Source organism: Limanda limanda, chromosome 10 (assembly GCF_963576545.1).
Source record: "Limanda limanda chromosome 10, fLimLim1.1, whole genome shotgun sequence".
In the NCBI taxonomy this organism is placed as follows: Eukaryota; Metazoa; Chordata; class Actinopteri; order Pleuronectiformes; family Pleuronectidae; genus Limanda; species Limanda limanda.
The window spans coordinates 17,062,613-17,087,974 of NC_083645.1; the positions used below are offsets into that span (position 1 = coordinate 17,062,613).

Below are 25,362 nucleotides of genomic sequence, written 5' to 3' on the forward strand. Positions count from 1 at the left end.
CTTCATCTGAACAACTTCAAATGGATTTGACTCCAGATCAAACGGTTTATGACTTCATCCATCTTCATCTATCAGGAGTGAGTTGGGTTCAACTCCAGGTCCAGGCCTCAGCCCCCGGTGCTTCCTGCCTCCACCTCCCTCCCTCCTCACGCGGGGGGCCTCCAGGGGCCCAGAGAGATAACTTCCGACCTTATCTAAACCACAGCGAAGCCAATCTTGTGACCAGCATACAGGGTAGGTGCACTATAGCACTCCGGCCGTGGCAACGATCCAGATGACCGAGGAGAGAAACGACTCTGGAGCTGCCAACATACGCTGGGTTTTCCTGCAGCCGAAGGATTTGGCATCTAGTTTGTCACATGTTTGTGAAGATACACAAACAAACAAGGACAGCAGCCACATATAAAGCCATAGGTGTCCCATGGTGCTCTCTTTTTATTCTAGAATTATAGATGACAATAAAATGCATCGTCCGCATTAGACGTGTCAGTCTTTGCTCTCTTAAAAACCTCCACCTATAGTGTGTCCAGTCGGAGCTATGGTTTGCTGCAGGATGTTTGGACAGAGAGTGTCTTATCTCCAACTGACAAAGGATGGAGTGTGGGGGAGTATATTTGCATACGTGAATGTGTTATTACTTGTGATCTCGTGTGGCTATACATTTTAATTGGCATGGCACTGAAAATGTGTCGTTTAATGGGGGTGCAATTGGTGGATTTAGAGCAGATTTACTGCAGAGTGGTGTTAATTACACGGGCAGGATTAGAAAGAATTTAGGTGGGACAGTCCCCCTCCGCTATCTTAAACCCGGGGCTCTGTCATTACTGCTCGTAGGACTTTTAGATTTTACCCTGCACAATTAGAGAAGAAAATGATTACTGTCCCATTCAGCCCCGGTCGCCCTCCTACCCCCCCCCCCCTCCCCCCCCCGTCTGCCCCAGCGCCTTGTTGGAGAGGAAAAAGACCTCAGTCAGCTGCAGGGTTGTGTTATGAATTTCAACCCATCCACTCATATCCTGGGAAAGGAGGAAATTAGGAAGAGAGCCAATGTGGGGAAAGTGTTTGCATGGTGTGTGTGTGTGCACGTGTTTAAAAGAGGAGAGGAAAGAGGCAGAGGGGGGTGAGGACGGAGGGAGGTGTTGAGGTTTTTAATGTGGGTGCAAATAAAGAAAAGGGAAACAAGTAAGAAGCAGATGAAGAGATGCACCACATGAGAAAACTCAACTAAAAACTAAAAGTATAAAACTAAACTGTTTTCCACTTGATTGTTGCAGAGCGATTATATAAGTGAAGCGATTTTCCTGAGAAGCTTTCATGTTTTGTTTTCAAAGCAGGCCACCACAAGCTCTGCCAAAAGCTTTTCTTTTCTTTTTCTTTTTTTTTGCCAGGACCTCTCTCACTCTTTCTCCTCCTTTCCATTGTGTTTGTTGTTTCATGGAGGGGTTAGATGCGGTCCAGATTGCCTGTTGCCAATAGAGACTGTCTCAGTTCACCTCCAGTGGCTCGCCACTCCATTCATAAACAAATCACTCCAGCCCGGGACCTTTGAGCTGCTACCTAAAGAACAACAAGCAGGACCCCATCTCTAGTTGGAGGTTTTCTCCCTCTGCTTTTCTCCTCTTTCTCAGCTCACTCCGTTTCAAACTTCCCTCTATTATGTCTTCCAACTCCCCTCCACTGTTCCCTCCCTCCTCTCCTCTCCCTCTCTCTCTCTGCTCCAGCCGGGCCGCACCGCTGACACTCCCCTCGGTGTGAATCTGTCAGGGACGGAGCGTGCACGTCTCCAATGGGAACACATTTTCATGTTTGGGAGCAGTGGGCAGGCTTTGTAAAAGTGTGAGAGTGGAGAGAGAGAGGGAGAGAGAGAGAGAGGAGACCCCCACCGTGCTGTGATTTGACTAAAACAAACAGCCGGACCCAGAGTGGTACCTCCTTCAGCGGACTGCCGGGACAGGACGGCAGAGATTAACCTCAGACTCTGAACATCTGAAGGGATCTGTACATCTGAGGCAGCCGCCCCTGTAGAGACGACCAGCTGGAGATCTCTCCTCCGGTTTCAGAAGGAGGAGACCGACTGCTGGCCTGGCAAACCTCCTCGGACAGAGACTGGTCTGTGCGTCCCTGGGTCACTCTGAAGGTAAGAGGTCTTAATTCTTCATCACTGTCAAAGGTCTGGGCAGCTGCTGTGATGATGTGCTGTACAAAATGTATGTGGAGAATTCACTCAGCCTGCACGGGAAACCCACTGTGACAGAGGGAATTTCATGGCTGTCTGTCTCAGAGAGGATGCCCCTCATCCTTCCATCTTTCACACTGCTGCGTCATATAGAGCCTCTGGGAAATCAATCAGATTCAATACCTGAAAACAAGCTCCAAAGTCTGTCGCTGAAGTCTGTTTGGTTGTGTGAGGTTGTTGCTGGTTATTGTTAATGTGCCTGTGTTGGTGGTATTTGTCACCCGCATACTTGAATGTGTACACAACAGGAATTACAATGTGAAAGAGTGCAGAGCAACCTGTTCAAACACGAGCCGGGTGACGGCTTGCATCTCTGTACATAGACACCTTTTCACACTTAGCATAGTGAAACTCTAACAATGTTTATCTTCTCGCTGAGAGAATGCGTTTGACAAGGTGTCCCAGGGTCCCACACACAGACACACACACACACACACACACACACACACACACACACACACACACACACACACACACACACACACACACACACACACACACACACACACACACACACACACACTGGGCTTTATAGCACAAGCTGTTTGTATGTGCTCCACTTTGTGCTTCGCTGCTAAAGGGCTTGTTTATACAGCCCTCCTCAGTCACCCTGAGTGAACTGACGGTCCTCAACACCAAAGCCATCGGTCTCTTCCCTCCTCTGTCCGGCCCCCCTACATGGAGAATCTCTCTGGACCGCCATGATGGTGCAGCGAAGTCAGACCCAACATCAGTCACTGTCACCAGCATCCTCTTTAACTCTGGATGGATGCCCTCTTAGTGATAACACACCGTGCGGATTTCATAGCTTCATGCCTTTGTCACAGATCTGGCATGAACCAGTGACCCGGCCTGGTCTGAGGAGCGCAGAGCCGTAAACACAATCTGTTGAATCATCTCCTCGCATTCATCACATGAGAAGGTTTTAGTACCTGGACTGAGCTACATAATGGCAATGTGAGCTATTTCACGGACGAGACACATGTGGCACGCATGTCTCCGCGCTCTAATCCGACATGTGTTCTGCACCTGAAAGCTTCGCCACTTCCCGGCTGCGTGCGGCTGCGGTGTGGTGAAGTTGTTAGTTGTGTTTAGTCTGGGTAACTGCGCTAGGCCTTTCTGTTTACACATTTCTAAAACGTGAGAATCTGATGTAGCATCAGTTGTGATCATAACTGCGTGTCAACACTCCTGAAGTCTTTGATCATCTCTGGCTCGGTGGATATTTCTGGTCCAGGCATTGTCCAGTGCTGTTGTTTCAGATGAGCTGCTGGGAAAACTGCATGCATATCATACTTTTGCCATCAATGGTATTAGCCTGTACTGCATTCATACCATAACTCTACCTTCAGAGGGATGCCTGCTGCAAAACACTTTTCACAGAAACAACTTTTAAATGCAATATTTATTCTGATGGATCTTTAGTGAACAGACTTGTGAAGATTCATCTGTCTCCTGAGCGGTGGGGATTTTCCTGCGTGTGCGTCAGCCTGCTGGTATGTACTCCAGCAGAGCTCTGCTCCCCGGGCCCCGGCGCACTGCAGCCCATTCGGCTCCATTCCCCTGGCCCAGACCTTAATCCTCCGCACTCAGCTGTTTCCTGGTTCCCCGGGCTCCCTGCATGCCAGTCGCTCTGAGAAAATGTGCTTCGCATTATGACCATGCAGAAAACATGCCAGGAGTCTGATCCGGCTCCCATGTGCTCCGATGTGTAACAGTTTGAGCTCAGCAGCCAGTTTTGAAACACAACCACTGTGACGTTGTTCATATCCGGTTGATGAGTATGGTTTAAATTCCTCTGAGCTCTAAGTCATCATGCCACATGGTTATCCTTAAATTTCTTAAAGAGGGCGCATATTTTTATATTTAACGACAGCCATCTCTGACTCATTTACTGGTGGTCTCTCGATGTCTGATTCACGACTCCTCATTCATACTTGTGAACTGAGTCGTTGTTTCTTTGTGGGACCATCAGCCTCTGCTTCTTTAGAGATGTAGTGAGACACTGAACTTAAGTCATATAGCTTTAATAATGAAGAGCACTAAGTGGTGCTGTGATACAGCATCCTGTACGGCTGCCCGGTCCATCTGGCCTCCCCCCCTCACCCCACCTCCCCTCTTCTTTCCCTCCCTCCCACCCACTCACACAGAGCTGACAGGCAGCTGCATCTCATCTTCAGCCGGAGAGCACGGCCACTCCTGCAGGTCCACTCCTGGAGGAACTGTTTCTTTTTTTTACGAGCTGTCATACCGAAACCTTACGGGAAGAAAATCAGCGTGAAAATGCAAAGAGTGGTGTCAATTTCACACACGTAAAAGATATGTTGTCCAAACATGTGATACAAAGGTTGGAGCTAACAAACCATGTTTACGTTGTTTATGTCAGTTTACACATCTGCTCCATAGACTGTGTGTAAAGATGGTAGTCATGACTGCTCCTCAAAAGTGAAGCCAAAGCAACTCGTTCGCCTCCTAGTGGCGGTCTGCAGTACAGGTCATAAACCCCGCCTCCTCCACTATAGCAGATGGGACTTGGACCAAAATGAAAACCAAAATAAAACCAAATATCTCACTAATAGTATAAAAAAATACTTTTTTCTGATGTTTCCTCTGTAGAGGTCCTTAAAAGGTATCTGTTATTTGTTGCGTCCTACATCACTACACAGTTTTCTTACCACACAGTTATTTGTTGTGGTATTTAAGCCTTTACTCCTGAAAAGGGTCCTCTACTCCTGTGTAGCTTAGGTATTATGATCGCCTCTCTGATTTGACCACATAAGGAAGACTACAGATTTTTTTTTTTGTTAGCAGGAAGTTTTGGTCTCCATCAGATCCTGTTAAAGCAACTCACTTTCTCTTCAGAGCTTTCTGTCCTCGCTCCAACTAAAACACGCTGGAATTAGTGATACAGCGCAGCGAGGCAGGAGGACAGGGGGCTTTACCAAGATAAGAATATTCCACACAATTGAAAGCTGAGGGAGAATTTGGATTTCTCTCGGTTTGTCTTGAAGCTACGAGCTGCTTTCGTTTTGAGGTTCAATGATGTTTAAGATTGAACTACTGTCGATAGCCATGCATAGGAAGCAACACTACAAAGAGCTTGTTGCAAATGTTAACGTTAGCTTTCCTCTGCACAGATAGAATGAATTATCACCCAGATTTGTGCTTCTCTCATTCCCCCGGCTTTTATTCCTGTGTTTAAGGAAACAGTCCTAATTGTATTCAGCTGTTTCTGGATCTGTCTTGTTGGGGGTGTGTAAAGAGCAGGGGGACTGGAAGTGTGTGTAGGCGTCCTCCATTTCTCACGAGGCAGGTTGGGGGTCTATTACCCTCCAGTGTTAGTGGGACAGGAGAAAGAGTTGGGGTGCGGGACCCTACGCATGGGTGGGCGAGGTCTTAGAAGAAAACGTGGGCGGATGCATATGCCAGTAAAATATCTCTGATATTTATGTATTCCCACAGAGCAGAAACTGTTTGCATTGGCTGCGACTGGGACAAAGCACACACATAATTATAGCCTTAAGTGGTCAACAAACAACTCCAGGATTTACTGCTCAAGAAAACAGGGGACACTTCACTTCAGTTACAACCGCTTCTTTAATTTTCGGTGTTTTAATTCTTTTTTTCTTTGATTTACGTTCCCAAATGAGGAGAAAATTAGATTGTTAAACTGATATCAAACACTAGCCACATCTAAGGATGTCATTCTACAACCGTCAGTTTTACCCTGAAGCCCCTTACGGCACTCCACTGCCACTACAAACAGCATTTACAGCGCTGTTTGAAACAGTTCAAACCAAAATCCACAGGTTTCCAAACACGTGTTACCTCAGCAGGAGCCCAGTCACTCTGGTTTGCTGGGGAGTGACCAATGGACTGAGATTTATGAAGAGGAATGACAGAGGAGAATTTTTTAATGCTCCGGAATCTGATAACACAAACTTGAGATGGCTTCAGTGCAGCTTCAAGCTCTGAAATTACAGGAAACAAGCTGTTTTTTGCTGAGACAGAACTTTTCAAAGTCCTGCAGTGCAGCTGTGCAACTGCGAGATCCAGTTGTGCGTCAGTGTAAGAGCCAAAAGTCTTGAAAATCTTTCTGTTAGTCAGATGTCAGGTTAACATATGAAGACCTTGCTCCAGCCTCAGCCTGTCCAAAAAAAAAAACTTCTGGAGTGGAGAAATATTCTATGTTAATAAAGGATCAATTGACAGCCGGTAATATTGAATTAAATGTATGATATATGTAACTTTTGGGCACTTAATCCCCATAATCCAAACAAAAACCAAATACATAGATAGTGTGGCAAAGAAGCATGGGATCATGGAAGTTGTTGATGAAAAACTAGCTGGTGCAATTCATTTTCACAGATGAGGTGATGTGTTCAAGTTTTATTCACAAAATGCAGCGAATGACAATGAATAATTGTAATACATTACAAGTGACCAAGGACAATGCCACGGATAAAGCCAATATGACCCAATTAAAAGGCAAAATGGAAGTCAACAAGATATGTAACATAGGGGTTTTTATATATTTATATTTTATTCTCCATAAATTAACCCTTTTGTGTCTTTCAGCTCCAGCGCTTTGGTTTTCTGATCCATAACCTTTTTGGTTCACTCTTACGACTCCCATCAGTTTCAGCTGCTACAGGAAGCTTTTCCTTTTATTTTGAGAAGCTCAGTTTACATTACGTATAAAGGTCCAAATGGTTAAAATATCTGAAGTTGGTGGAGACTGAAGACGGAGCTAAAAGAGAGTGAATATTGGAACATATCAGTTTCAAAAGTTGTGTTTAGAACTTGTTTCTTCCGGCTGCCTCAGAGTGGGCAAAAATAGTTGATGTATCTGTAGCTTTAGATATATGAGGCGCACACACACACATATTTAAAAATACAAATATGTGCTTCAGGGTTCTTTAATGGGAAAATTGTTATCTTTTACAAAAAGAAAGATGGATGACTGCGACACAAACACAGGCTCCAGAGGCATTTCCTGCTTACAGCATCTCCCAGATTCTGACAGCATGTTGGTGACATGTGTGCCGTCCCAGCTGAAGTTGCCTTTTACCCATAAACCTGCAGATCAGTCGGTTTTTCGTCACGTTGGATGACGGATGAGAGCTCTCTGAGGTGGGAGCACTGCATTGTGGGTCTGCTGCCGAGGGACCAGAAGGTTCTCCTCAGGGGAGGGGGGGGTGGGGGGGCATGTTGGCTGGCCTGTCCAAGAGGGGCGATAAAAATGGAGGTTTGTTTTAACAGAGTCACACCAGGTCCTTTTTTTCCCACAGAGCTCGCCAGGGCCCTGCTGCTCGGAGGTCTGTCGAGAAAACCTGACATCCTCTTGAAGAAATAAAACATAAAGACAAGCATGACCTGTGTGTGCCATGAAGATATTTTAGTCTTATGATTTTAAATGTGTCTTAATAAAGTGTCAATGACGTCATATATATATTGTCCTATAGGAGCTGATGATTGTTTGCATTAGAAAGAAGTGGTTGCTTATTGGAGATGTTTGTTTTGCACAGCTTCCTGTCCACTGGAGAGTGAGTGTGTGTGTGTGTGCTCCCTCTGCTGTCCCACTCGGTGCTTTCATGTGGTGTTTCCCATAAACTGTGCCCTGTGTGTCTGCACGCTCACGTCGCTGTTCTTCCCCTCCGTCTGCTGCTCTGTGCACTATTCTTGTGGTGTGTCCACGGTTTGTCATGCTTTGTCACTGGTCTGATTGGTCTGGTTTTTCTTTTTCTTAGCACTTTGTTGGTTTTTTTTTATGCAAGATTACACAACAAAAAAACAGATTTCCATTAAACCTGGTCTTAGAATGTGATGTGTCAGGAAAGAGCCAATAAAATCTTGGTGTGGATCCAGATCCAGAATTTATTTTTATTTTCTTTTACATTGCGAGATTGGGTATTAAGGGAACTGATATCTATGAGTGTGTGAAATGAGGTGCAGCTTGATGAATGTAAGGGGACTGTTGGGCCATAACAGAGGGATGGGCTCTACTGAGTTCTCCTGTAGTAACCGCTACCAAGGAGGTTACGTTTTCACCTGTGTTAAGGCTCCAGTATTCTTCTACGTATCCGTTTCGCGGAGAGGGACGCACGGATAGCAGAGAGTCTTTTTGATTTTTGCTTCTCCGACGACTGTACGTTTGAAAACAATTCACCGCCAAACCCATAGGTGGCACAACGGAAGACGAGCTCAGAGAAGCCTACCCCATTTCTGGGAAGAAGAAGTCCACGTGTGTTTGTTTACCTCTGTCGGCTGGCCTCCCACACACTGAACCATGGCAACTTACAGAACTAAATAAAGTGACACCCAGCGGGTCAAAATGCTGATGTTATCGTTTCTTAGCGCAGCGGTTCCCCGGTCTTGTTTCCGAACTGTGTTGCTGATTCCACAGCTTGAATCTGATTGAGGCTACACGGACCTAGCTAGCTTCCCCCCAGCTAGCTCACCCCAGCTTCCACACACAGTCAGCAGGGACTCCCGACACTAACTACTACCCAGTGTTTGCTTCTAACCTGACGGTATTATAGAAACAGTGTCATGATAGAAGTGGAATTAAAGTCGTGACGGCGGGTTTTTGCACCGTTACCACCACAGTTAGCATGGTGGCCCCGCTAGCCTAGCACGCTAGCCTAGCACGCTAGCAACGTTATGTAAGCTCGTTATAACCGTATGTGACCGTGCACACATGCCGTCAGTGCTCTAACGAGCCACCGTCAGCCGGACAACTCCGCTGGCTTAACACACACGTCACATTAATCGTAGAATCATAGTTGTGTTTGGGTTGTTGTGACAAAAGGAAGGAAGCAGGAAGTTTGAGGTCCAGAAATGTGAAATACGGAAATGGCGTCATACGGAAATGATGTCGTTCGCGGACCAATCACAGCCAAGGGCTGTCCGTTGGGTCTCCGAAACAAACACGGACAGTTAGAAAAATCAGAGGTGCCCGAAAAGCTCTCCGAGGCGCTCGGAGAGGGCGTTCCATGACGGATAGGGCGGTCTTATCTATCCGTTTTAGAAAAGACGTAGAGGCATAAATTGGCCTTTAGTTTGAAGGATTAGGCAAAAAGTACTTGACCGATTGCCCAAGGTAGAATCCATTACATTTTGGTGTGGAAGCTTTCTTCAACCTTGTGAGATAATGCTGCTGTAAGAGCCCAAACTTTATTCAATAAAGTACATCGATCTATCGATCTGTCTGTCTGTCTGTCTGTCTGTCTGTCTGTCTGTCTGTCTGTCTGTCTGTCTGTCTGTCTGTCTGTCTGTCTGTCTGTCTGTCTGTCTGTCTGTCTGTCTGTCTGTCTGTCTGTCTGTCTGTCTGTCTGTCTGTCTGTCTGTCTGTCTGTCTGTCTGTATATCCAGAGCCTTCCTTCCTTTGTTTTTTCCTTTTTCTTCCGAGTGCTCTTCTACTCTAAAGCTGTCTTCTTCTGGGAAGGAGTTTCATGATATGCTGTGTAATCCTCTACTCATTGTGGCATCTCTTGTTGTCTCTGTGTTGATTTGTTTGGTGGTAGTGGTGGTCTGCTGTGTCACTGATGCATCACCGGCTTACACCCACACAATTCCAGAAAAAAGTTCCTCATACAGGAAGTCAGAACTCTCCAGCTGCATGTTTGGACATCTTTCTCCCTTTTGTTATAGATTACTCCTCTTTTCCCCCATAATGTAACCTCCCCCCCTCGGGACACACTAAAGCAAACAGTTGGCTGCAAACGTGGTTTCCCACCTCATTGAGGACTGCTTCATCACTGCCAGATGTTTAAATAAAACATGCACATATAGTATACATAGATAATCCCACAAGTGGGATTACAGGGTGCGGAGGGACCAGGGTTTACACACTGGAGCTGTATCCTGAGGCTTCGCGTGGGCTGTGTGCGCCCTGCTGAGGTCGATTTTAGCATTCTTCCTCATTAGTCGGCGACACTTTGAATGTAGCTCGCTTGTTTATGGAAAACCGGGAAGGGTCAATCAGCCACCAAATTCCCAGCATTTGTGGGAAAACTCGGTACGGCACGATAACAGTTTAGCCCTCACGGTGATTGCTGTACCACCACCAGCATAAACGTTGTTTGTTTTTCTCAGACCTCCGTGATCATTGTGAGACTGAAGTATCTAGTTTCGAAGATTAAAAAGACAACAATAAACATCTGGGTTAGAAAAATGTTTTGCTGATTTTGCACAAGTGGCCCTCCTCCGACCGAGAACCACTTGACTCGACGGGACTTGATTTGTGGATATTGTGGAGGTTTCTTACTGTAATTTGTCTCAAACAAGGGCTGCTCAATCATCTCTTTGGTTCAAACACAGTGCAGCTTTGGGTTTGAGGGGGTCAACCTGCTGCTAAGTGTTTTTATTAAGTGGGAACCAGCGTCACTGAAATGCTGCCAAACCTTCTTGGCAGATGTAATAGTGCCCTGACTCCTTTGAATGTCTCACACCGTTTTTTTTGTTCTCTTCTCGTCCTCACCAGGATAGAGCAGGAAAACAGCCATGTTTCCAATACAGTTTGAAACTACTTAGCACACCGCCTCACACATCTTTCATAGTCTTCAATCTTGGATTAAACTCTGTTTGAAGCTCTGTGATCCCAGTCAGCACATCCCATTTCGAGGGTCAGATTCCTCCTCCGAAACCCCCGCTACCCACTGGTCAACACAGAACCGCATCGTGTTGCAGTAGCCAAACATTATCTTTCCGTTCCTTTCAAAGACCCCAAACGGATACTTGAACACACCTAGATTCCTGTTCAGCAAAGATTGAGCTCTCTTTTTTTTGGGGGTTTTAGATTTCAGATGTAATTTGACATCCTGTAGTAGCGCTAACACAGCAGCAGTCTGGCTTGTTTCAGCAAATATCACATGAGAACACGGCCGCAATAACATTTGTTTCTTCTCACACGGCCAAGTGACACATGCCCTCGGCGCCACTGCGATTGGCTGTTGTCGCTCAAAGTCATCATCGTTCACACCAAGGTTGACCACTACTTTTAGAAGCACTGATGCATGGCTTCCGCAGAGGACGGTCCCTCATCGCTGCCTGCTGCATGGGGCCCCCCCCCTGGGAGGAGGTGACCCCTCCGCTCTCCACCGTCATCACCAGCAGGGTCCCGGGGGTATCAGCGATCCTGGGAAACTTTCAGAGGAATACTGTGGGAACATGAACTGTACACAGGCAGCAGTGACAAAGGGGGGAAGAGAGGGAGAGGGCTGTCTGTGTGTGTGTGTGTGTGTGTGTGTGTGTGTGTGTGTGTGTGTGTGTGTGTGTGTGTGTGTGTGTGTGTGTGTGTGTGTGTGTGTGTGTGTGTGTGTGTGTGTCTCCAGAGTTTGAGGAGGATAGGTGGGGGCTGGGATGCAACACAGCGCACGTCTCTGTGTACAGTGTGCGTTTTAGCATTGTACTGGCTCGCAGCATCAAGAGAAAACCTCTCTCTCTCTCTCTCTCTCTCTCTCTCTCTCTCTCTCTGTCTCTCTCTCTCTCTCTCTCTCTATCTCTCTCTCCCTCTTTCTGTTTGTTGCTCACTAACCCCTTTTTATTAGAACCAGGAGGCTGCAGAGGAGGAAATGGACCAGTCATGTTTTTGGAGCAACTCAAGAGCTTTTGGGAGCGGAAGTGCCAAAACCAGTTAATTTAGGGAGCAACATGTTTCTGGTTTGAGTCACTGGCTTTGGGTTATGGGTCTTGTATCTCATCACCACTGTCAAACTGATCACAACTTTTTTTCTCCTATTTTAAACTTGGAAAGAAATCAATAAGGGGAAAATTCAGCCAACTTGGTCCACTGTTATGGATACGAAGGTGATGCTGCCAGACATGTTCAGAATAAATAAACTGAGAAAACTCCTCGTAGTCTCAGATCAGCTTTACAATCTGTGTTGAATTGCAAAACGCACTTTGTAAGTTCTTAAAATAGAGATCGTAAAATTACATTACCGCCTAAATGGGGGCGAGATTTCACAAGATGCATTTCACAATTTTTCCACCGCCTCCCCTCCCCTCGTCCTCTTCCTCCTCCACCCTCGCTCTTCCCAAGGCTCCCTCTTCCGCCCTCTCTCTCTTTCCCACCCTCTTGTGTGCAGGCCTGTGATCCATCCTTAACTGTTTCCAGACGCCTGTGCACTGCAGGCCCTAACCCCTGTTCCAAACATAACAACAAACCACCCCTACCCTCCGCAGTTTTTTCCCCCCTTGTGCAGTGAAATTACTATCAGAGCATTTGAAGGTCTTGGGTAATGCTGGTTGATGTGAGGATGGCAAGTATCAGGCACCTCTGACCTGAAGAGCTGCTGACTTCATTCTGGGATTTTGATATCTCTCTTTTGGCGTACAACATGATATCTTATTAGTAATAAAAAACCCTAGCAACCTTTCCAATCTCAGTACACTCCTGTGTCAGCGGCTTGGGTGAATGCCCTCATTTTCACTTCTTGTTTACACAGAAAACCAATTAATGGCTCAGCACGGCTCTTGAATAGCTTGGACGCAGCATTGTTGCCAGAGAGCGTGTTGCAAAAGCTGCACACAGTGACCCGCTTGTTATTGGTCAGAATGCTGGTGAACCGGGAACAAAAAGAGCCAGACATTGTCGCTCTGTCCCGGTGCAGCGAGGCATCAAATACCTTCAGAGTGAGCTGCATCTGGACCTCAGACTCATGTGTGCCGGCCAGAAACCATTAAAGACGGCAGCCTGACAGCAAACTGGATGCTATGTGTTTGTTTCCTCTCATGGGCTGAGAAGAGTTTCGTGTCATTTCCTCTGATTGGAAGCAGATTTTTCCGACAACAGAATGTGATTTATCTCCTGAACTCTTCTAAACTCAACCCATCCTGCTTGATGTCATGAAGACGGGAACCGATTCCTTACTACGTCAGGCCTCTTGAGATGGAGTTGTGTGTTAACCGGGGTGAACACTTCGTCCTTTTGACAGAGTTTTATTGAATTTTTGTATGTGGACCAAATAATCTGTGACCTGGTTTGAGGACTTTTTTTCTCATCTGCTTTTTTCCAGAACAAACTGTCTGAAGACATCCAACATGACGAGGGCGACGGCGTCCATTCTCCATCTGACAGTTACAAGTGAGAACTAACTTTTTATGAGAAATTTTAAACAGGACCACAGGGAGAGAAGCATGTGAAGCCAACTATAATGTCAAGATTGGAAACTTGTTTGTATTTTGATAGATTTTCTAGCTTGTGACTGTGATGACTGATGTATTCAAACCGACCTCTGCTGTTTTAAATACATCTGTCACTGACGAGGGGTCATTATCCTCCCACTTACGGCTCCAGACGGCCCATATCTTTCATCGTTAAGAGATAGAGCAGGATCCGCCTTGTGTTGTTTATATAACCTTTGACCTCATGCTGCCGTCTCTTTGACCTCCATCCTGACCCTTTCTTCCTTGTTGTTTTGTATCAACTCCAGCTCTCCTGTGCCTCTGCGCGCAGCTGCATTGCCTGGAGATAACACCTAACGACAAAGAGCTGGTCCTGGCCGAGGGCTCCTCCCTCACCCTCACCTGCTCCGGCTTCAGGGAGACGACCTGGGAGTTCAAGAGGGACGATGTGCCGTATTTCCAAGTGGAGCAAGGTCAAAATGCAGGCCAAAGCTATCAGATCGTGCAAAGCGGCGCCACATCTAGCGTTTTGACCCTGGAGAACGTGAGCTGGAAGCACACAGGGGTGTACCTGTGCGTTGATCAACACACTGGAGAAACTACGGAGGTTGTCGTGTTTGTCCCAGGTGAGATCTGATTTACGCAGCAACACAGTTTGTACAAGATGTCTGACATCAAATTTTGTTTCATCGAGGAAAGTTACAATATATCCCTCATAAAAAAAGGTCATAAAAATGATGTCCTAGATTCAAAGTATAATTCTCTGCAGGTTAAGTGAGTTCACATTGGAAAATAAGAAACATTCAACAAACTAAGAACACATTTTTAAATACCGCTGAAAACTGATTTATGCTGTTGATGTGCATTATTTTTGCACAATTTGCAGATATGTGAAAATATTTTCAAATGTGAGCAGGGACAGTGCGCTCCAAGAAGAATTCAGAAAATTGAATCTTTTTAAAGAAAAATGATTGAAATCAGAGAAAGAATAGAAAACATTTCACTTCTTTCTCTTTGTAAAAGTCACAGATCAATCAACTCATATTATAAGGGTTTTGCTGTGTTTTTGAAAAATGCAGATTTGTTCACAAAGTATAACCGATTAGATCCTATAAAGATTATTTGCTATATATGGAAGTACGACTCATCAATCGTGTAAGTAATGAAATTCATGCTTCTGTCCATAGACCCTGATGTGTGGTTCATAGAGAGATCCCATGGTATGGTAACTAAGACCAGTGAGGAAAGCAGCATCCCCTGCGTGGTCACCAACCCAAACATCAATGTCACCCTGTACGAGAGGGACACTGACATGCCCATCAGAGGACATTATGTCCCCAGCGAGGGGTACAAGGCGCCGCTGGAGGACAGGACCTACGTGTGTCGAGGAGAGCTGAACGGGGACGTGATGGAGTCTCAGGCCTTCTACGTCTTCAGCATCGCTGGTAGGTGTTCAGGTTCCTCTTCCCAAAATAAAAGTGGTGATTATTGACTCAACCCCCTCCATGTGTGCCGGAACCCACAAACACATGCACACAGAGTCTTGGCCCTTTAATTCAGTCGCAGCATACACCCAAACTATGAAAGTTAATAACGAGTCTGTCTTTTCAAAGCGCCTTAAAGGATCATATAAAATGTTTGTTAATGCTGAGGAGATGCTTTGATAGAAAACTTAGAAAATTGCTTCAAAAGCTGTTTGAAGAAATCTGAAGAAAACTACAATGCCGCCCTGTGGGCAAATAATTCCGTCAAGGCCCCAAAATCCCCTCACACTCATAAATATCAGTCCCCTGAGAAGCCCTGATTTCTTATCATCTAAATCCAAGGATTATTCTCTAACTTGCAATGTTGAAGAAAGTTAAAAAACAAGAATTCACGGTCCCAAGCCCCCAATCTGGAGCCACACCCAAAGGTTATGGGCTCTTCCTCGGGTCATGCTCCAATTTCAAGGAAGTTGGTTGAGTAGTTTTTCAGTAATCCTACTAACTTATAAACAAACGCAGATGAAAACATAACCTCCTCGGCGGAGGTAATGAGCGGTTCTTCCCTGACCCACACACCATCCTTCCACCAAGTATCATGGTGATCTTGCTAATGGCTGCTAGCTAACACACAAACAAACAGAAATCCAGATGAAAACATAATCTCCAGAGTAAATAATGTTGAGTTGTAAAATAGTTTTTCTTTTTTATCTGAGATGCAAACACAAGAGCCAGCAATCAACTTTTGACACATATTAGGAGCTAAACATTAATTCAGGGTTTGTCTTTGACCAGATTAGTGGCTCATTAGAACTGAAGTTTCCCACATATTGTTTTAATTAATCCTCTTCCTCCTCTCCCCCACACTCTCTCTCTTCCCGTCCCAGTCCCCGAGGCCATCAACGCCTACATCAATACGTCAAAGACGGTCCTGAAACAAGGCGAACCGCTGACAGTCAACTGCACGGTGCACGGAGTGGAGCTGGTGTTTTTCTCCTGGGAGATCCCCAACAGACATGTGAGTAGGAGTGTGGAGCAGAACGAGCGCTTTTGTTCAGCTTCTCCTTCGTGATAACTCTCCAAGCGTCATGGCTGAGCCAAATTGCATCAAGATGTAGAGACACACCTCGATTTTTTATCCCCCTGTGAAATTGTACTCAAAGCACATGGTATTGGTTCTGAAAATTCTGCTATGGTGTATTATTGAAGATGATCTACTGGATAGTTATAAAAACTGTTATGGAGGCAGCATCGCCCTGTTTCATGGGTTAAAGTGTCATGTGACCTTTGCTACAGATCAGACAATATATCCCAACACTCGTATCCAGGGGATAATACATTTCCTGTAGAATTTTTTTTTTCTCAAAGCTGCACCTTGCAGATGTTAGATCACATAAATTTAAATCCCATTCTACCTGATAATAAAACGGCAGACCAACAGATTCATGTTCTTTTAATCTCTTCAAGCTGATTGAGGTGGAGCCGCTCACAGACGTCCTGTCGTCCACCAACATGCGCTCCTGCCTCATCTTCTCTCGAGCCACGGTGGCACACAGCGGAAAGTACGTGTGCCATGTCCACGAGGGCATGCAAGACCAGAGGGACTCTGCCAGCGTCAACATCACTGTGCTCGGTTAGAGACACACACACACACACACACACACACACACACACACACACACACACACACACACACACACACACACACACACACAAACTCACACACACAACTCAAACAAACCGATGCTGCACAGATTATTATTGGGTTTCGCTCACAGAGAGGACACTGCTTATTATCTCGACCGAAGTCAAGGTGAGGGAGTTGCTCCTTTTAGAGGAAGTAAAGATCACCTCTATTTATTTCTGTTCAAAGTGTGAAATAAACCTTCGACATGGTGTGGATGCCCTGAGTGATACCTTGAAAAACCACGAGGGTGCAGCAACTCTGTATTTAGACTTTTGGAAATAAACTCCAAGTTCACAAGACTCGATCGTGCAACCGAGCTCTGACTTCCAACATTAATATACAGTAAGTCAGCATCTAAGCAGCCCAGTCGTCTTACAAGCAGCAGACTAAGAGGAGGGGGGGGGGGGGGAAGCATCGCTCCTCATGCTGAGCTTTTCTTCATTTCTGTCTCCTGACGTCCTCTGAATGTGTTTGGGTCTGTGAATGCTTATTCTGTCCGCAACGAGGTGTGAGATGTTTATGAATAACGTGAACCGCCATGCATCATGGAGACTGGGACAGTGTAGTACTGTGGCCTGGACGTCCCAGTAGAAAAGACAGAAGCTTACAAACAGGGCCAGTACACTGTCTTTAGCCCACTGTCCAATGAAGAAAAAAAAAAAAGTTGGGCTAAACAAGATGCGACAACCTCTGCCCTTAAGCCTTGACCAGGGCGAGGAAAAACTACCAAAATATGACAACAAAAAAAGGAAGTGCAATAAATGCACATCATCAGAGCACATCAACAAGATAACAACATTTGCAACATTCATGTGTATTTTGTTCTTTTTTGTCCGTAAAATGATTTCGTTTGACATTATGTTCTTGATGTTAAACGTGTTTTCAGAGCGAGGCTTCGTGGACGTGAAGGCTGCCGAGCAACAGAACATTTCAGCCAAGTTGCAGGAGAACGTGGAGCTGAGAGTTGAGATTGAGGCCTACCCTCCCCCCCAGGTCCGCTGGAGCAAAGACGGTGCCACCATCAACGGAGACAAAACCATCACAACCAGAGCAGAGCGGGAGATCAGGTCAGACCTCCAACCAGACTCCTCAGCTGACCTTTGACCTTAAAAATGCCTTGAATACCATAATGCCATTAAACACCTCATTGGCCTTGATGCATTTTAACAATTAGCACTGTTGCTCTGTGAGGGTGATGGCCTCCAGAGGCATCCAGCTCCTGTCAGTCATCACCAGATAAGGCCTCTGCAGAGGGAAACACTATCCTCTCTGGAGGGCAGGACTCTGTCACTCATTACACAGGAACCCTAAACACAACATACCTGTCACAACTCACTAATGTCTCACAGGAAAACAACAATGTGGTAGTTTCAGGACCATGTTTGTCACAGTTTTGCCAAAAAACACTCAAAAAGACTAAATAAATAATAAATAAAGAGATGATAATTGTAAATAGTTAATAACTATATTATAAAGAAAAACGTCCATCCAGTTGACTATATTTTCAGTTCAATTTCCTTAATTTCCTGTAAACATATTCTTTTTGGAGGATGTAAGACAAAAATGACATAATGTGTCAAAAATAAATGTAGAAATATGGATTTAAGTGAGACAATACATGTAGAATTACAAAAATAAGAATAATAGGTGTAGGAAATACATAAAAAAGTAAAATATAGGAATACGAAATTATATTATTTCTCACCAAATCATATTCATGATTTATTTATATAATCTATTATACATTCATGCATTGTGTGTGTATATTTATATCTATTCATGTATTTACATATTTATTCAATATTATATCTGTAATCTGTGCAAAAAAAAGCTTTTACGAGCAGTTAGGAGGAGCTTATCAAGAATTTCTCAATTTTCTTCAATATTCCCTGATGATAATTTCTGGATGTAGAAATTAGGTGAAAGCATTTCCATATCTGAAAAACAGCATGATTCATGTTGCGCAACATAACCGATCTGTGGAGAATCTCCATGAAGTAGATCGAGTCAAAACTCTTCAGAGAAATATAAGGCAGCTCATACACACTGAAGCAAAAGAGAAGTCAATGGTCAGATATTTCATTTTTAATGTCTTCACATGTTGTCCTTCTGTCTTAGGTACATCACTACTCTCACCTTGGTGAGGGTGAGGACGGAGCAGAAGGGACTCTACACCGTCCTCGTCACCAACGGAGATGACACAAAGGAAGTGACCTTTGACCTGGAGGTTCGAGGTGAGTGGTTTATCACAGCATAAAGGTGTTTTTATACATTTCTGGTTATTCTCAATACCATTGTTGGTCATTAAATTCAGACAAATTGTAGCAGAATTCGTGAACATGTTTTTACTCACGTCAGCAGTGATTAATGAGTCCTGCACCCCCTGTGTGTAGTTCCCTCTCAGATTAAAGACCTGACCGACCTCCACCTCCCAGGGAAGAGACACTTGGTGACCTGTGTAGCTGAGGGGGTCCCCACCCCGACCATCGAGTGGTACAGCTGTGACAGCATGCTCAAGTACGCCTCCACCCGTCTTCCCTTAACTGTCACACAGTGAACACCAGGGGGCTGACCATACACACAAATGCCTTTTACTTTCAAATCATGTGCATGTGCTTCTCTGACTTCACGCAGAGCTGCTGCCACTTATGCCACTTAAGTGAATCCACTCGCTGATCTTGTGCTCGATTGCAGGTGTAGCAACCAGACAGCGGTTTGGCAGCTGCTGACGCCAAAGCCGGAGGAACTGAGCATCCAAACCAACGTGGGCTACAGCGAGACTCGGAAAACCAGTCAGGTTCGCAGCCAGGTGACCTTCCACAAGCCCCAGCAGGTCACTGTCCGCTGTGAGACCAGCAACCAAGCAGGCCTCGTGGACAGGAGGGACATCAAACTGGTGTCCGGCAGTAAGTGTCATAGGAATAATGTCTCAGTGGTTTTCATGTTGCAAGATGAAAGAGAATGTCCATGTTATAATGCATGTTGTTTAAAAAATGTTTTGTGTATCTCTCTTTTTAATTCTATGTCAAATATGTTTAAGGCGTTATTTTATTATTATTATATGATTACTTTCTTCACTGTTTATATGTGGCAGCAGTGAACTCCTGTTAAAAAACCCGAATAAAGATTCATGTTAAATATAGGTTGAACTGAACAAACTCAATCAAAACAACATGTATTTAAGCTTTGAAAATCAGTTTTCTTTAGAAAATCAACAAAAAGTGTCGTTTTATTTGATTTCTGTCTCATCCTGTCTGATGCTGAGTGTCCTCTCTCCTGTAGCGCCGCTGTTCTCCCAGGTGACAGTGTTGGCTGGTGTTCTCGCCCTGCTGGTCATCGTCATCACGGCCTTCATCATCCTCATCGCCGTGTGGAGGAAGGTAAGATGGACAAACTCGCCTCGGGTTCCTCTCAAAAAGTAACTTGTAAACCGGAGTGATGGTGAATGAAAATGTGCAAAGGAGTCCTTTGGTTTTGGTGTGTCATGTTTTTCCTCCTCGGTGCTCCTCAGAAACCTCGTTACGAGATCAGGTGGAAGGTGATAGAGTCTGTGAGCCAGGACGGTCATGAGTACATCTACGTGGACCCCATCCACCTGCCCTACGACCTGGCCTGGGAAATGTCACGAGACAACCTGGTGCTGGGTGAGTCTTCAGGCAGTCGGGCACCAGATTAAAGAACCTGTAAAATCAGTGTTAATACTTTGAATTCCTAAATCAGATTCATAGACATTTATAGCTATGATTAAAATTATACTGCGGCTCTCGTAGCTGTTACTTCTCACATTTTATACTTCAAACTGTGGGGAAAGAGTGTGATAACTTTAGTATTAGGACTTGTGGTGGTGAGCCCTGGAGCAACAAGACGAGCATGCAACTGACCCATAGACTCTAATGTTAAATCAACTGAAGCATCACTCCATTTTTAACCAGAAAATTCAGAGGAAAACAGAGAGAGGGCTATTTTAGTTTTTTAATCTGTGTATCTCCCAAATGTTTGACACCACAGACAGACACTTTTGTATCACTGTGTTAAGCACAGTCTCTTCTCTCACAGTGTGAAGCTGTAGGCAATAAGAGTCACAGCCTCTGAGTCTGAGAGGTGTCTGTCAACCTCACTCCTGTTTGAGCCGGCGTCCCAACAGTCGGCCGAGCGCCAAGTGTCAGGCTAGACAGAAAATTTTAAAAACGATAACATGACCCTTTAATACAATGCTGACATTGTAAAAAGTGTAAAAATATGACATTAGTTTCTACATTGGTCATCTAAAGTCTAAAGTCTCGTGTAAAAAGCCTAAATGTGCGTGATGTGCATGAAGCATAGACTGAAAGTGAAGCCAAAACAAAACTGCTTTTAACCTGCCTTCATTCGAATGGTCAGCAGTAAGGTTATGTCCCAATAAACCTCAATAAAAACAAGCAGTAGAGTCGTCCCACTCTACTGCCCCAATCCAACTTAAAACAGTCACTTAGTTAATCAGTTGATGAACGTTAGTCTTACTCTGATGTAAGGCTACTTAAGTTGCAGGCTGTAGACTGTTCATAGATAGATAGATAGATAGATAGATAGATAGATAGATTACTTTATTCATCCCCGAAGGGATGAGTCGTCATAGCAGCCGGTATATTTGAATACAATAAAATACAATACAATAGAATAAAATACAAAATATTGAGGTAAAAAGAATAAAAACAGAAACACAAGATAAATAGGTAGATAAGGTGCAGTGGCAAGATGATGGTAATAGTACTGATGAAAATGCTGTTCATTCTAACTAAATGACAGAACCCTGAAAAAAGGCCCGTTATGTCCTCTGTTGCATATATTTTATATTTTAGACTATCTGACCAACTGTGAGAAATAATTAAAGAAATGAGCAATGATGTGGGATTTGAAACCCATATCAAAAAGGAAGATATAGAATATGATAATAATATCAGCCGATATGAGCTCATGTCATTGATTTCCAATGTTCCTTTTGTTGATTGATGACTTACGAGTCACTCATCCTGTTTTACAAATTTAACAGCTTTTCTTTTTTGTCCACTGCAAATAAAAAAAATTAAAACCAGACTTCTATTGAGTAGTCTGCTTGTTCAGATCAGCGCAGACAGATTATCCTGCTCCTCTCAGCAGGAGACTTCAGTGCTGAGTCGAGGTTAGAATAATAAACTACGTTCCGTGTTAAGCTTTTTGTCTTGGCCTTAGTCCCTCTTCATTCTTAAAGCTCCTTTTAAACTTTACCCCTCTATTGCCGTATTGTTGTTTGTCAGCTGCTCCCAACAAACAGCTTCCCAAGCCAACTGAGTCAGACGTCTACTCAACTCATCATCTGTACCACCTTTAATAAGCTACAGTTTCTAATCTCACTTTATTAGAAACATATTTACAGTAACAACCGTCATGAGGAGAATGTTGTTCTTTTTCAGCTCTGATGTGCTCTGTTCACACTCGGTCCTCCTGGGTCCTCTCTTTGTGTTTCAGGTCGCACTCTTGGATCCGGAGCCTTTGGCCGGGTGGTCGAGGCAACTGCGTACGGGCTGGCTCATTCCCAGTCCAGCACAAAGGTGGCAGTGAAAATGTTGAAGTGTAAGAGGCACGCAATGCAAAAACACAGTAGTGAGCCATGTGTGTGTTTGGGTGGACCGTGCAGAGACCACAGCGGAGTCCTCCTGCATGGCCGTCAAACACTGTGACCAGGGTGGTGTGCTCCTTCGAGTTCGGAGAGCAGCGCCACGCAGAGCTTTAGTGTGGCTGCCACCCTCTCAGCCAAAGGGTCATTCAGCAGTTTGGCAGCGACGCAGTGTGTCCTGGTCTCAGCATATTTAGTTCTCCTGTTCTCACACCCGCCTCACGCTGCTCTACTCACACACGTTTCTCTCTCTGTTCATCCAGCCACAGCCAGGAGGAGTGAGACCCAGGCCCTGATGTCCGAGCTGAAGATCATGAGTCACCTGGGACCTCACCTCAACATTGTGAACCTGCTAGGAGCTTGCACTAAAAATGGTGAGCATCACAGTGACCCAAAGTAATAACACAGGATAATTAGGTCATCGTATGTGCTATACATTTAGCAACTTACAGTATATACACATCTCAGGTAACTAATTACATGGATACTTGAATTAACTATTTAACTCGACTTGTAGCAGGTTTTTTATTGTCCAGAAAGAAGAAAAGGTTTTTTCATTTAAGATAAGAAAAACATACTCTTTCACTTGGACAGGATTCAACTTTTTGTGTTCAGATGTAATCAATTAATTTTCAGATTTTTCTTTAATCACAGTCCTGTTTCTTCAATGGAAAACGACTTCCAAAGTTTAACATTCTATCTAAAATATCAATGTAAAACGGCTGAAATAATCAAATCAGGAGACAACATGTCCGTTACAATTTGTTACTTCACAGGTTGTTGGGAACAATACAGATGTGAGCATATGGTTGAAATGCTGCTAACAAACCATTGTCTTAATGGGAACAACAATTAAATAAATAATTTCTTAATCGATTTATCTTGACCATGTAATGAAAAACTATTGTAATTTAATTAACCCTTTATTTTAAAGACTAAAATAAGTATGTAAATAAACATTGAATGTGATTTTTAATGAAAACTTGTGTTGTGTGTCGAGGTGACTTGTTAGTGTTTTTTTGTGAAATTCCCAAACATGAATTGTTCCTCCTCCACCAACCAGGGCCTCTGTACCTGGTGACGGAGTACTGTCGCTATGGCGACCTGGTGGACTACCTTCACAGGAACAAGCACACGTTCTTGCAGGACTACGCTGAAAAGAACCAAGATGAGGGCTGCCTCATCTCGGGAGGAAGCACACCACTTAGCCAGAGGAAAGGGTGAGAAGAACGAGTTGTACAAAAATCCCCATTCAGATTCACACAAAGGGGCGTTCTGTGAGATTTAAAGGGGGGGGGGAAGTTGAGGGATTCCTGAATGATATATCTGGGTTGTCTCACACTAAGAGTTAAACACAGTCAACCTTATTATATACAGTAAAGTTTTAATATGATGTGCGACCATGAATAAATGTGGATTTAGTTCAACTATTGCATTTTATCCGTATCCATCCAGCTATGTGTCCTTCGGAAGTGAGAGCGATGGAGGCTACATGGACATGAGTAAAGATGAGCCCTCGTTCTACATGCCCATGCAGGAGCAGATAGATTCCATCAAGTACGCAGACATCCAGCCTTCCCAATATGAGTCTCCCTACCAGCAAGACACTTACCAGGAACAAGGTTTGCCTCGAGCCACATGTGTCTCAGTTCATGTTACCCTCATAAGTATTGATGATGATCTGATTACTGATTAAAACAAGTGTAAAGAATTTAGGCCAATTATCACAGGAATAGTTTGTTGATATGAGGCCAACAGTCACCATCTGTCTGCCACTCACAGCAAGAGGAACTTAAAAGAAAGAAAATTGGCTGTATGTTGCATGTGAAAAGCTTTAGTTTTAGATCAGTAGAGTTGATATAGTATTGACCAGATTAAAGCTGCAAGCAGCGTTGAATGTCGGAGAAACAGGCGGGACGCTGGTTGATGCAGCTGTTGCTACCGCAAGGAACACTGCCCATTGTGAATAAATTGCTGTGTCCACTATGTGGCCCTAGAGAGCATGCGCCAAACATGCTTTTTGTTGCCCCCTGGCATGTAGAAGACGTTGAATCTGGCTCAGATTGGAAAACAAATTGACAATGAATAAAGAGTTAATTTGTAAACTTATAAAAGTGAAATTCATGAATTGTTTTTTTTTTAGCCGCATGTATGAATGGATACAGTTCTCTTAATCAGATTACGTACAAACATAATAACAGCAACAGCTCCATTTGAGCCCGTTAAGCTCTCACTCAGTCCATGAGATTCTAATCTCCCTCTCTTCCTGTTGTGTTTGTTGTCTCTTCTTGTTATCGAGTTCAGATGACAGCAGATTGGACCTGGCCATCAGTGACTCTTCCATCCTCACCTTCGACGATCTTTTGAGCTTCAGCTACCAAGTGGCCAAGGGAATGGAGTTCCTCGCCTCCAAGAATGTAAGTTATTGAAATTCAAGTTTCAGAGTTAAGCCGGTGACTAATCAACAAAAAGACAGTTTGAGAAGTAATTTACTGTTGTTCTGAAATTTGGAAGCGTGGATTGTTACCACACTACACGTGTGTACAAACAGTGCAAAAACAACAATGTCATTATTTATTTTGTTCCACCACAGTGTGTCCATCGAGACCTCGCCGCCAGGAACGTCTTGATCTGTGAGGGCAAACTGGTGAAGATCTGTGACTTCGGCCTGGCCAGAGACATCATGCATGACTCCAACTACATCTCTAAAGGCAGCGTAAGTAGCTGCATGTACACACACATGCACATTCGTTCCACTAACCCTCATTGACATTGACATGATCAATTACTAACCTTAACTATAACTATTACAAATGAAAGCTAATACTCGGCCGGCCTCTATGTGGTGAATCTAAGGCACCTTGCTACACAGAACAATACACAGTATAAAGACACATACATACACACACACACACACGCGTGGAGGATCAAACATCTGTGAACTGGACTCGTTGACTGTCTATAGTTTCAAAATAGATTTTCATTTGTCATGGAATGTTTTTTGTTTTGTTTTTGTTTCCATTCAGACCTTCCTGCCCCTGAAGTGGATGGCACCTGAAAGTATTTTCCATAATTTGTATACAACCCTGAGCGATGTGTGGTCGTATGGCATTCTTCTTTGGGAGATCTTCACACTGGGTTAGTTCAAACACACACACACACACAAACGTTTTCTCACTCTTCTCAAACACTTTCT

The 25,362-nt window shown here is 44.3% G+C and overlaps 1 protein-coding gene across 2 annotated transcripts in view; it reads left to right on the forward strand.

Annotated features, from left to right (window-relative positions):
- The first annotated feature begins 1,886 nt into the window (after positions 1–1,886).
- The window catches only part of pdgfrb (platelet-derived growth factor receptor, beta polypeptide), a 28,825-nt gene continuing 5,349 nt past the window's right edge, over positions 1,887–25,362 (forward strand). The window contains exons 1-19 of one of the 2 annotated variants that reach the window (XM_061079086.1): positions 1,887–2,137; positions 13,258–13,325; positions 13,675–13,992; positions 14,554–14,811; positions 15,735–15,865; positions 16,315–16,480; positions 17,421–17,601; positions 18,653–18,768; positions 18,928–19,051; positions 19,229–19,440; positions 19,817–19,914; positions 20,046–20,178; positions 22,019–22,123; positions 22,430–22,540; positions 23,230–23,386; positions 23,622–23,788; positions 24,471–24,583; positions 24,760–24,882; positions 25,193–25,304. In XM_061079086.1, coding sequence (XP_060935069.1) covers positions 13,283–13,325; positions 13,675–13,992; positions 14,554–14,811; positions 15,735–15,865; positions 16,315–16,480; positions 17,421–17,601; positions 18,653–18,768; positions 18,928–19,051; positions 19,229–19,440; positions 19,817–19,914; positions 20,046–20,178; positions 22,019–22,123; positions 22,430–22,540; positions 23,230–23,386; positions 23,622–23,788; positions 24,471–24,583; positions 24,760–24,882; positions 25,193–25,304 — 2,668 coding nt within the window. In that variant the 5' untranslated portion in view covers positions 1,887–2,137; positions 13,258–13,282. Of the gene's footprint in view, positions 2,138–12,866; positions 13,153–13,257; positions 13,326–13,674; positions 13,993–14,553; positions 14,812–15,734; positions 15,866–16,314; positions 16,481–17,420; positions 17,602–18,652; positions 18,769–18,927; positions 19,052–19,228; positions 19,441–19,816; positions 19,915–20,045; positions 20,179–22,018; positions 22,124–22,429; positions 22,541–23,229; positions 23,387–23,621; positions 23,789–24,470; positions 24,584–24,759; positions 24,883–25,192; positions 25,305–25,362 lie in introns of those variants that run through there. The other variant, XM_061079087.1, reaches the window with a different exon arrangement.